Source organism: Antennarius striatus, chromosome 12 (genome assembly GCF_040054535.1).
Source record: "Antennarius striatus isolate MH-2024 chromosome 12, ASM4005453v1, whole genome shotgun sequence".
Classification (NCBI taxonomy): domain Eukaryota; kingdom Metazoa; phylum Chordata; class Actinopteri; order Lophiiformes; family Antennariidae; genus Antennarius; species Antennarius striatus.
Window position 1 is genome coordinate 16,341,932 of NC_090787.1, and position 12,463 is coordinate 16,354,394.

At 38.1% G+C, this 12,463-nt stretch overlaps 2 protein-coding genes across 7 annotated transcripts; both read left to right on the forward strand.

The window, feature by feature from the left end:
- Positions 1-1,342: 1,342 nt before the first annotated feature.
- Positions 1,343-6,091, forward strand: si:dkey-192g7.3 (butyrophilin subfamily 1 member A1). Its single transcript, XM_068329733.1, has 4 exons — positions 1,343-1,792; positions 3,436-3,750; positions 3,847-3,882; positions 4,084-6,091. The coding sequence occupies exons 1-4, from the start codon at positions 1,750-1,752 to the stop codon at positions 4,224-4,226; spliced, it is 537 nt and encodes a 178-aa protein (XP_068185834.1). The 5' UTR covers positions 1,343-1,749; the 3' UTR covers positions 4,227-6,091.
- A 420-nt stretch (positions 6,092-6,511) lies between these two features.
- Positions 6,512-12,388, forward strand: piga (phosphatidylinositol glycan anchor biosynthesis, class A). 6 transcript variants are annotated; one of them, XR_011037741.1, is made up of 8 exons: positions 6,516-6,572; positions 7,181-7,657; positions 7,744-8,014; positions 8,383-8,515; positions 8,770-8,902; positions 9,685-9,891; positions 10,525-10,874; positions 12,258-12,388. XR_011037741.1 is itself a non-coding variant. In XM_068330050.1 (7 exons), exons 2-7 carry the CDS (start codon positions 7,211-7,213, stop codon positions 10,792-10,794), a joined length of 1,461 nt encoding a protein of 486 aa, XP_068186151.1. In that variant the 5' UTR covers positions 6,512-6,627; positions 7,181-7,210; the 3' UTR covers positions 10,795-11,569. The 6 variants fall into 6 exon arrangements, 5 of the variants coding, with proteins under 5 accessions (XP_068186151.1, XP_068186154.1, XP_068186150.1 ...); XM_068330050.1 differs by lacking the exon at positions 12,258-12,388 and having other exon boundaries at positions 6,512-6,627; positions 10,525-11,569; XM_068330053.1 differs by lacking the exon at positions 12,258-12,388 and having other exon boundaries at positions 10,666-11,574.
- Positions 12,389-12,463: the final 75 nt, after the last annotated feature.

A 12,463-nucleotide genomic window follows, 5' to 3' on the forward strand; every position in this document is an offset into this window, starting at 1 on the left:
TAGTTTAATAAAGAAAGAAAGAAAGTAATACAGTTTTCTTTTTCACTCCTTCTTTTCACTCAATAGTTTTCCTTGCCTTTAATTCATATACGTACTGCATTTTCCTGTGGACACTGCACCAAGCTGACAGAGCCTTCTCCACACACATGTCAATAATATCTATCAGCAATATCTGTCTCTTTTTCTTCATTAACACTTAATGGGTTTTTTTAATTATAGAAAGCACTTATTATCACTTTCTTTTTCTCAAACATTTGTATCTTTTTTGGAGGCATGGCGTTAATCAATCAATCAATCAACCTTTATTTGTATATAGCGCTTAATCACATCAGCAAACATTTCAAGGCGCTTTAACAGACAGACAAACCCATCAGGAACTAACAGGGGTTGTAACTAACTCCTGGCTCTCACTGCAGCGTGTAAAACGAGCAGCCGTCGTGTTGCTGTTTGGTCGATTTTAATAAGGCAGAATCAAGCAGGTGAGTCACGCAAGATCAAAACATAATGGCGATTTCCGGGTTCGAAATTTAAGTTGAGAAATGGAAAATTCGTGGATATTTTTGTAAAACGGAAGTGCATTTAAAGCTTGCATCCCAGGGACGGACAGACAGACAGACAGACAGACAGACAGACAGACAGACAGACAGACAGACAGACAGACAGACAGACAGACAGACAGACAGACAGACAGACAGACAGACACTTACTTGTGTTCTCCAACACAATTCATTCATTCATTCATTCATTCATTCATTTTCTGGAACTGCTTGTCCTGAGAAAGATCGAATTATTGATTTTTGGTCAAGAGTCAGGGTACACCCTGGACACGTTGCCAGGGCAACAGAAACAGCCATCCACACTGACATGCCATGCCCACGGCTTATTTAGAGTCACCACCACATCACCAGAGATGCAATGAAGTCAATTAATAATTTTAAACACCATAACAGCATTGTTCTCATGTTGTTAGGTTGGTCTAATACTCACCTTTCCACTAAACTCAAGATGTTCTGTAGAAACATTTTCAGCACAGACAGCACAACCTCCACAAATTCACAGAATCTGTCAGGTCTGTTTATTTGTCCAAACTGGGGGAAAAAAATACTGTATCTCTGCTGCCTTGCTTGATTTAACACCACAATAAAACCATTGCCAGTGAGTGTAAACGTCTTCAGACTCATTTTGTTGTCATGCTCTGATGTTGATTCCTGGTTGTCTCTGTTGCACGAACCCCCATGTGGGTGCTGCCGAGCTTCAGGATGACATCCACAGTCATGACTCTGCATGCTGAGGTGCATACCGCAGGGTTCACATCCCAGAAGTGGCAAAAAAACAGAATTACTTCAAAATTGCAGGAGGCTGATGAGACTGGAACTTGAGATTCAAGTGGGACAAAGTGGATCAATATTGAGACATATGCGCCTCGTGGAATGGTTCTAGTAACGCCCTTGATTAATTACTACAGGCAACCGATAAACTATCAATGTCTATTTGAGTTATTGGGTAATCGCATGTCTCAAATCCTTTCCTTTGAATAGTTGGGGATTACTCTGTGGTTTTCCGCAAACCAACTGCTATTGGACTTTGGTTTCATTTTAGTACAAGCACGATTTGGAGACGGACCGACTTCTGAGACTCTGACATCTTAATTGTTCTTTAAATTTAAACGAAACACGATACGGAGCGTCTTTGAAATTTGCAGGATATTCCTTTGAATACATTTGGGCTTTCTCACGCTCACAGCGGAACATGAAGTTATTTTTGGCCGTCGCTGCTGCTCTATTTGTTTCAGGTGAGCTTTTGTGTGATGACGTCAGCTGCGTTTCGCACTTTCTCTGCAAAAGTTACTGCTGGAGTTGTTTACTTGTTTGTCTCAGACATTTAGGATGTTTTGTCCTTTAACCCGTCTAAATGATTATTTGTTATACTTGGCGTGGATTTGTCTCACTTTTTGCGATGAGACAAGTTTACAAACAAAACGTTCTTTCCTCCTTGGAACGTTTTAAAATGTTTAACTACTGATTACTTTCGGTGTTAAATGAACTTTCCTAAGGATTTGTTCTATTTATCACCTGTGAGGAAATGTTATAGGCTCAGGTTTGAACTCCACATTAAAGTCTACCAAACATGTGTTATAGGAGTAAATTAGGTCTGCACCTACGTAAGTACAGAAATCAAATATTTCTCTGTAAACAGTTTTTCTGTTAGATTTCAGCCCGCAGACTTTTTCTATGATCAAAAATCAGGTCGAGTCAGGGATTACCAATGCCATGTCATACTTTGGTGTAGATACATTCGGTTGCTGTATTTTTGATGGTGGTCATAACATCTAGGTTTATAATTATATATCGTTTAATTTCACATGAAATGTTCACTGTCGACTTGTTTTAGTCATAAAATGGACAAAGAGTATTATTATCATAATAATAAGAAGAATTAATAATAGTAATAATAATAAAAATAATAATAATAATGTGCTGTACTTGTAGCATCAGGAACAACTGTAGTAAGCAACTCTCCTTAAACTGCTGTTAAAGAGTGAGTAAACGGGTCATTATCCTCCATTAATTCAGATCGGATTGCTTCATCTTTCTGTCTCTGCCCTTTTCTCTGTTTATGACATCCTTTTTCTCGTGGTTTTACCTCTGTCTTCTGTAAAGCAGTGATTTCATGTTGACATGATTGCTTGCACTGTACGAATACTTAATGCTGATTCTTATTAATTTACGTCCTGCTGATTCACACCTCTAAGCATTTTAGTCACTTTAGATGCTTAAAGCGTCTCTTATTTTAGGTTTACATGCTGTCTTATTGATTTTTCTGGAGGCAACAGAGAAGAGTTTGAATGTGGAAAGCCCGTGGAGAGTGCACATAGTCATTTAGTTGGAACAATATGAAAACCTTTTCCAGCATACAGCAAAACAAAATTACTTCATTGCTGGTGTTTTACTTTGATCTGCCTTATAGAAAATTAAGTAACAACACTTAATCATTAATTTTTAATTAAATCTAAAAAATGTAAATTAGATTAAAATTATCATAACTCTTTACAACTGTTACACCGAACAGTCCACATTATTTTAAAATACACCCCACATAAATTTCTATAATATCCTTTGATATCTTTTGGGTGGAAAATCAAACTAACAAACAAATTTTTTGAGTCACATGACCTACTCCAGCTCATGTTGATCCTATTAGCCACAGAAGAATATTGTGATTTAGCATCAGAAAGATCTTTTCTTGAAAAGAGACATTATACAATCACATTATATCAACAAATCATATTTTTATGAGAAAATGAATGTTTTGAATTCTATTAGAATTAGAACTATTAGAATTCTATTAGAATTCTATGTTTTGATATCTATTAGACATAAGCTAGATAATGAAGAAAATCTGAATAAATGGAATATTGTACTTTTTCTACTGCAGGTGAAGAAACAAACATCACAGCCGTCTTAGGAGGTGATGCCCTCCTGATTTGCCTCTGCTCAGAGAGAAATGTGGATGAGCAGTTCAAGTGGCAGATGGAAAAACCAAAAATGATGCTGGTTTTTAAAAAAGAAGTGGGGGAAAAAGAGTTTGGTGTTGCATTCAAAGACAGGGTAGAAATATTTTACGATAAGGACAGCAGTAACTGCAGCGTTCGCCTAATCAGCATTGTAGCTGAAGACGAGGGACAATACAGATGCAGTTTTTATGTTCAGCAGCAATACAAGAAATCCTTTGTAAACCTAAGCCTCCACGGTGAGTTTTTGATTTACAGTGCATATTTATAGCATTATTATTATTTGCACCACAACTGCACAATGACCCATGTATAATTTATGTCATCTTTGCTAGGAAGCGACACAGAACCTGAGAATTCCACCTCTGAAGGTGACATGTTAAACATTCAGTAACCAAAAATAAATTAACATTATATTTCTCAGTAACAGCAAGTAAATGCAGCAATATTCATAATGTAACATTGAAATATGGTTTAAAGTAGATCTTGTTTGAATGTGACATCAAATCATTGAGTGGAACTAATGTAGTGAAAAATGTTCATGAAATTACTGTATTCTTCATTTTCCACAGGTTGGACCATGCCTCAATATGACAGAAGATATCATTACTTAATAACTATTCCCCTTATGTTGCTGCTTGGATTTTCACTGTTCTTGTGGAACCGTTGGAAAGTTTCACAAGACTTTGTCACACAGCCAGAGTTCTTGATTTAAGTGTTGTCCCTGTCACAGTCTTTTTCGTTCTGGTTAAACTAGGGTTGCATAAGACTTTTTGTCGTTGCTGGATCAAGGTACTATGATTTTCTTTTCTGTGTTGACATTAATTATTGTTACCAAATCTCCCCCTGGAAAATCTCTCTCCATATACTTTGTTTTTGATACAGAGCATAGATGACTAACTCCAAAGTGGAAGCTGTCCAAGGTAGCTCAAAGTGAATGTGTAATCTCCCTACCAGTGTGGCATCCGTCAACAAAATGACTGTTTACATGCAGGTTACAACTGGTGTGTGTTCCATTAATGGAATGACTTTTTATACTGTGTGAACAAAAACAAATGCTTCAATATGTGCACCCAGAAACGACTATGTAGCAACAACACGACACTGAAAATTTCAAAAGATAATTTCAAAAAGACAAGCAAATTCAGTATACATTTAGTGTAGCCATGTTAGATATGGTTAGGTGATCTGGAAACTATGAAAAAGATGTTTTGGCTGATATGTAACAGGGTTTTTTTTTTATCATAAAGGGTACATTTACATGGTGCAGTGCTCATCAAATACATTGCTCATTTCTGTTGAATTAAAATATAATATATATGATGCATCTTTTTTCATGTACTAATGATGTATAGGGATTTCCTACAAAAATCATTGACCGTCTATTTCTTTCCCTATGTTACACTGTGTTAAAATGTGAAGTGTCTACTATAAATGACTCTGTGATGAATGGTGTCAATACAAATTGTTGCTTTGTTTCACTTTAGTAAATAAGTGGGTGTTGTTCAGTGAATTTAATATAAGGCAGCACGTGAAGATTCATCGAACAACTTTTCACACTACATTGAGATGCTACAGAGACAGCACCAAGAAGCAATGCCTGCACAGAATCCATACCAGGACAAACATCAATAATACCAGGACGAAATGGCATTATTATATATTATTATTATATTATATATTATTATATTGTATTATTATATTGCATTATTATATTACTATCTTGTATTATATTACTATACCAGGACAAACAACCAGCCTTAAAAATACTTCTAATACTTCTAAAATACTTCTTTTCCTAATTATATATTTTTTCCAGCAGAACACCACCGCTGCCCTGGATGAGCAGTCTACCACTGCTTTAATATTTTGGATTTTGTCTGTAATTAAAACAAAAACCAAGTTTAATGCAAGCTGAGAGAGAGCGTGAGTTGGAATTGTTTCTTGCTGTGAAAGAGTGGTGGACCTTTATTTTTCTTTTGTGAGTTGTCTGTTTGTACTGTATTTAATTCCGTTTATTTTAAGCTTTTATTGTGCTTTTGTTTGATTTGATCCCAGGAGGACTAGTGACTACTTAGTGGCAGCTAATGTGTATCCATGTCAAGATTAAAAGAATAAATAAAGAACAAGTTGCCCTGTTGAACCTTCAAATAAAATCCATCCTCCAAGTGTTTTGACAAGGGAAGAAAAGTAAAAATAACATTTAAGACCTTGCATTATTTTATGCAGTTTTCCTTTGCTTTGTGTTGGTAACTTCCTATGTAATCATAGTGTTAATGCTTATTTAACACACTATGATCTTGACCACAGGATGCTGTAGTTATGTGGCAAATCATAACATTCTGAAGCCTGTTAACACACTGGCAATAAATTTGGATTTATTTATTTATTTTTGTTGCTGTTTGAGGTAAAACATCAACACTCAACACTATGGGGTTCATCTACTGGGGACTTTTCAATGTAAAAGTGTTTGTTTTATTCTGGTGCTGGGTCATTTTCCTCTAGACACCTCAAGCATTCTGCTTAGTAATATAACGCTAATTAAAATTATATCAGCTAAGAAACAACTTGTAATGTTGCAATGCCTGTATTTACATTTTATATATAAAACATAAATGAAACAAATTTTGTCTTATTGCATTCTTTCTTTTCAATTCAAAGAATTCATCTCAGTACACCACACATAAAAATGAAATGTTGTGTTAATGGGTGTCAAGGAGCATTTACTAAAATAAAACAGGATTAAGTTGTTTTATATCTATTATAACTATGTATAAATAGCAAAAATATGGGAATATTTTTCTTCCCTATTCATTTCATAACAAATGTTTTACTGCAAATTCTTATTTATTATTCCCAAATTAAAGGTACCTTCATCAAACACAGTAGGTTAAAATAAACATCAAGTACAGATCAGTGCAGCTCCTGCTGGTCCTTATCAAATGTTTACTGTCGGACAATTCCGAGTTGACGTAAATGCGCGTGACGTCACCAGAACCAGGAAGTGTTCGACGCGATGGGCAGGAAATCTCGGAGCTAGTGAGAGAAAATGCTTTTACGTGTAAATAATAGTCTTGTTTATTTACCGGGCTGAAACAACATCGACACGGTTATCGGTGAGGCTCTCCGGACGAACTGACGTTCATTTGTCAGACATAAATAAAGTGTGAATTAAAGAAAAGCTAGCCGGTAGCTACAGAACCAGCTAGCCTGTCTGGAGTTAAACTTTTATTTTCTAACGCTTGGAGATCCTTGTTTACAAAATCTGCTTTATCTCACATGATGACTACCTGATTATGCAGCAACAGCTGAGCTGGAAAATACAAGATTGTCTTGTTTTGTGTAAGGGAAATCTAAATAATTCATTTTGAGTTATGGTTAAACAAAAGTATTTTATTTAAATTGTCACCTTTTACCCTGAGACTTGGCTTGTTTTCTGACCAGAGTTGACTATTTAACTGATAAAGTACAAGCTAAATCCCAGTGAATGGAATAAATTCAGAAAAGTGAAACAAATTTGACTGTGAATGAGTTACTAAAAGAATTCATTGATTGTTCCAGTTATCGGATGTTACTTTTCTGATCACTTCATTATCACAATACTTGAATTGAAAATTGATTGTCTGTTGATCAACATGTTGAGTAATTTTTTCATTATTGCACTCCTAGGGAGGTGCTGGACTACACAAGGCATCTGAAATGGGTCAGAGAAAGAGAACAGCACCGGAGAAGAACCTGTCACCTCAAGGAGCCTCTAGAGCCCCTGCAGAAATTAGCCGAGTTCCCAACAAGAAGCACAACATCTGCATGGTGTCTGATTTCTTCTTCCCAAATATGGGAGGAGTGGAAAGTCACATTTACCAGCTATCCCAGTGTTTGATTGAAAACGGACACAAGGTGGTTATTGTCACCCACGCCTACGGCAAGAGGAAGGGGGTCAGGTACCTAACAAATGGACTGAAGGTGTACTACCTCCCTCTTCAAGTGATGTACAACCAGACAACAGCCACTACCTGCTTCCACAGTCTGCCACTGATGCGCTGTGTGTTTGTAAGGGAACGTATCACCATCGTTCACGCACACAGCTCCTTCTCTGCCATGGCCCATGATGCACTGTTCCACGCTAAAACCATGGGCCTTAACACGGTATGATTTATTAAGGAATGAGTATCTCTTTGTATTTTAGTGTGGCTATGCAACATAATAATCCTACATTATATTATCATTCACAGGTATTCACTGACCACTCACTCTTTGGCTTTGCTGACTTGAGTTCTGTGCTGACCAACAAGCTCCTGACTATATCATTGTGTGACACAAACCACATTGTGTGTGTGTCATACACCAGTAAGGAGAACACAGTGCTCCGTGCAGCGCTCAACCCAGAGATAGTGTCTGTTATTCCCAATGCTGTCGACACAACAGACTTCACACCCGACCCCTCCCAGCGCCAAGACGACAGGATTACTGTTGTTGTTGTCAGTCGTCTCGTCTATCGCAAAGGTACGGTGAGCCTTTTCTTCTTTAGCATTATATCCTATTTCTTCATCCTGCTGCTAGTTAGTGCTAGCAGCTAACTGTAGTCAGCAGAACACTGATTAATTTAACCCGACCCTTTTCTTGAGGGCCAATGTCCAGTTGTTTATATCAGTATGAGTTACACATCCCAATTATCTCCTTCAGTTCTAGGATTGGTGTTTATGAATGTCAGCAATTAAATATTATTATTTTGATTATTATTATGTTAAATCCTTTGCTTTTATTATTCTTGAAAAATATATTACCATCATCAGTAAATAATTGTGTTTGCATATGGATGACATCATTTTTATTATCAAAGGAAGTCCTCACACTCTTTTCCTCATATCTAGGAATTGACCTTCTGGGTGGAATCATCCCAGAGCTCTGCCTCAAACATCCTGATCTGCATTTCTTAATCGGTGGAGAGGGACCAAAGAGACTCGTGCTGGAGGAAGTGAGAGAGAAATACCAGCTTCACGACAGGTACTGCTGGATGCTGCTATACTAAAACTAAAAAGCAAGTTAGTTCTGGGTTCACATCCACACGTGAGATCTTTTTGTACAGCGTTTGTATGTTCTCCTGGTGTCTGTGTGGGCTCTGGCGTGATTGCATGTGATACAGGAGAACTGATGATTCCAAATTGCCTATCAGTGCGAATGTGAGCTTATATGGTGGAGATGAACTGCTGCAGAGCGTTTATTATGCGTAATTTGTGTTTTTTAAATTGTTGTTGCAGGGTACGTCTGCTGGGTGCTTTGGAACATAAAAATGTTCGTGGAGTTTTGGTGCAGGGTCACATCTTCCTCAACACATCTCTAACTGAAGCCTTTTGCATGGCCATTGTGGAAGGAGCCAGCTGTGGGCTGCAGGTTTGTAGCTCTTTATTATAAGCTGACGGAGCCTTTAGCTGTTATACGTGACTTTCAACAGAGCACAGTCAACTTCCATGAAGCTATAATCATACAGTGTATCTGTACATGTGTCTGTGTTTCCACCAGGTGTTAACAGCACGACTTGACTTGGCTTTTCTGTGGATTTTTTGACTTTTTAAAAAATATTTCCGTGTTGCACTTTTCTGTAAGCATGTCCAGAGACTATAGCCACCGTTGTAGCATGGCTTTTCAAAAATAATGTGTTGTATTCTGCTGTGCATGGCATGGATTGATGTTGCAATGACACAGTACAATAATCTCTCTGCCTGACCAATCAGTGGTCTGCAGTGTTTTCATGTCACCTTTTACTACCTGCTCAGATTTTTTTTGTACCAATACAGATGTTACGCAATAAAAAAGTAGGTACTATGCGGTGTTATGCCTCATGGAAATCCAAAAAAGATGTCGAGACTCGAGTGGAGTTGAACTAGTAGCATAAACTTCCTTGTAGGCACACTCACTATGACTATTTATGTACATGTGTGAACAATTTTAAGTTAAATTTGAGCCAGTTAAGTAATATATTTAGTCAAAAAAATTATACTCTTTATAACTAAGCTCACCCTGTTGCACCTCTGGTTTGCATTTCAGCTGTACATTTAGCCTGAAAACGTAAAGAAGCATGCATTTTTCTTCTTTTATTGTTTCAAATTGTGGATTATAGGTGCATGGACGTGTTTTTTTATGCAGTTAATACATCCAGTTCTTCTATTTCTAAGGTGGTGAGCACTCGTGTCGGCGGCATTCCCGAGGTGTTGCCTGAGAACTTGATTACTCTGTGTGAGCCGACAGTGCGGTCATTGTGTGCTGGTCTGGAGATGGTCATCGCCCGGCAGCGTGCAGGGTCCGTCCCCTCCCCCGCCTCAATTCATGCTAGCGTGCGGAATCTCTACACCTGGACAAACGTGACAGAGAGGACAGAAAAGGTAGGTTCACCAAACGAAACAGCAGTTGCATTCAACTGTACTCTGTTTACTGTTTTAATGTGTTATATTCTCTGACTTTTATTTATGTATTTATTTACTTAGTTACTTATCCATCTACTTATGCATTTATCTATTTATTTATCTATTATTTATCTATGTATGTTTTTATTTATATATGTATTTATTTATTTAAAATGGTACAATAGCGACCTGGTCAGACTAGATGACAGATGATAGCTTTAAAAATAAAACATAGGAAAGTGATTTCATTGAGTAGAAGAAAAAAAACACCCTCCATGAACTAATTCAGCATATTTACATCACAATGTCAGAGAAAGAACAAAAAAAATTCATTTCCCAATCAAGGTAAATGTTAGTATAATTGTGATATAGGTTTGAGGTGATGTGGCCCAGCCCAGAGGTGTCTCCTTCACCTGTTGTTGACTTCATGTAGGAACACAACTCTGGAGTTTGTCCTACTTTCATCAGAGGATATTTAAGAGAAAGAAAATAGTTTGAAAGGCAACATAGCACACACTAGTGGACAAACTGGGTACAGTCAGAACGAGTTTGAACAGGGCGGTACAGTATACGGTTGGTATCTAATCAAGAATGCCTGTGTTTTCCTCTCAGGTGTATGAGCGGGTGTCTAGAGAGGAGGTTCTTCCGCTGGACAGACGGTTACGGAGGCTGAGGGCCCACTGTGGCCCCGTGGCTGGCTCCATCTTTGCATTTGTTGCTGTTTTAGATTTCCTCTTCTTGTTGCTCCTGCAGTGGTTGGTTCCAGACCGGATCATGGACGTCGCTCTGGACGCCACTGGCCCTCACGCAGTGTGGAGGCGCCAACCCACCAGCAAAGACAGTAACAAGAAACAACCTACAAAAACAGATATTTCAGAGTGACCACTCCACACCTCCTCCGCACGTCTAGCAGCTGGGGCCACACGTGGCCACTGTTGACTGACGTTTGAAATGTGACTACTGTAAGCTGAACATTGTATGTTAATGTTAACCTCAAATGTTTACCTTTGTTTGCCAAAAGGGATCTTGAGCGAAATCATGTTATCTGGAACGTCTGTGTTTGACATTTTACAATTCCTCTGCAAGTATCAGGTACTTGCTGATGGTTTTTAAAGGCATGTTTGGTTTGTCATGAAGCGATACATTGCACTAAACAGAGGATGTGAAAGGGCTGGTTACGTGTGCACATACTGGGACACCAGAGCAGATACTGTAAAGGACAGCAAATTACTTTTAGTTGCCAGCTATTGTTATTACAAATGCCACTCCTTTTAAAAGAATTGTAAATATTACTGATGGTATTCATATGAAATCAATGCTTTGGGTTTTTTTTTTAAATGATCAGGTGATTTCCAGGAAACACTGCCTGAAAAATAAAACACTCTTTCAAATACTGTAGTTCATCTAGTTTTACTTGTTATTTCAGTTACATGACCTCCTGCTTCATGGCAGTTTTGTTGTTAAGATGGCTGCAAGAAACAGAAAGTGTGATTTAGGTGATGACTGTTAGAATTAGCTTGACAAAAGATGGCATGAGGAGTGTCAGATAAAATAGAGTGTGAAATTGTTTTCAGGGTTAACAATGGGGGATTAGCATAAGACTGAGGGAAGAGGTGGAACTTTCCATCACACCCTCAAAACAAGCTTGTCATGCAAATTTATGTGGAGAGAACTAAAAACTTTATCCAAAGTTGTTTAAATCAATCCACTGGACTTTAAGAAACTTTCTTGGAAGATATTTTGTCTTTTATCCAAGAAGTTTCTTCAGTTCTGGTGGTTAACCCTGTGGGGTTATTCACATTCCAACAACCATAATCGAAACCCATCTGGCTCCTCAACAATGGTTGATGGGGGTGCCATGGGGTGTCAAAGGGTGTAGATGAAATGCGAGTTTCACCGAGCCTTTGTTTACTAATATGTGTCATGAGACGCATCACCTGGATTAATCAAAGTCGTTTCAAAAAAACCTGATTTTAAATACAGTAGTCGAAAAGTTGGTGTCGCTGACCACCCCCCCTGTTCAGAGATGGCTTTTTTCACTCCTCAAACCATCTGTCCTCCCATTCCAAAATCTGAACATTTGTATCCTGAAATGAGTTTCCCTTCTCGAGATGCTTTAGTTCACGTTTACTGATCAATGGATGTGTCTTTGCAGATTAAGTTATCAGGAGCTCTGCTACAGCCAGTAATAACATTTAGATCTTGAAAGGACATGATTTCACTCACATTAGGTAGAAAAATCTTCTGTGTCTTTTGCTGAACTGTCATAATAGAAGATAATTTACGTCAGCTTTTATACAGATTTTGACGAATGAAATGCAGAACTCTGCTCTTGTATCTCCCAGATACCAGGAGAGTGACTCTCCTTCGAGGAGCTCATTCCTCTGCTTTGTTCGAAGTTTAACAGCAGTGCAGGCCTGTTGATCATAACAACTATTGTTATGCATAGACTGTAAACGATGTCCATGCCAGCCCATGGACAGGGTGGGAGGATAATGACAACGAAGGGGAGGCGGCGAAGGACACAGATAAGAAGGGGAGGCCGGCAGGC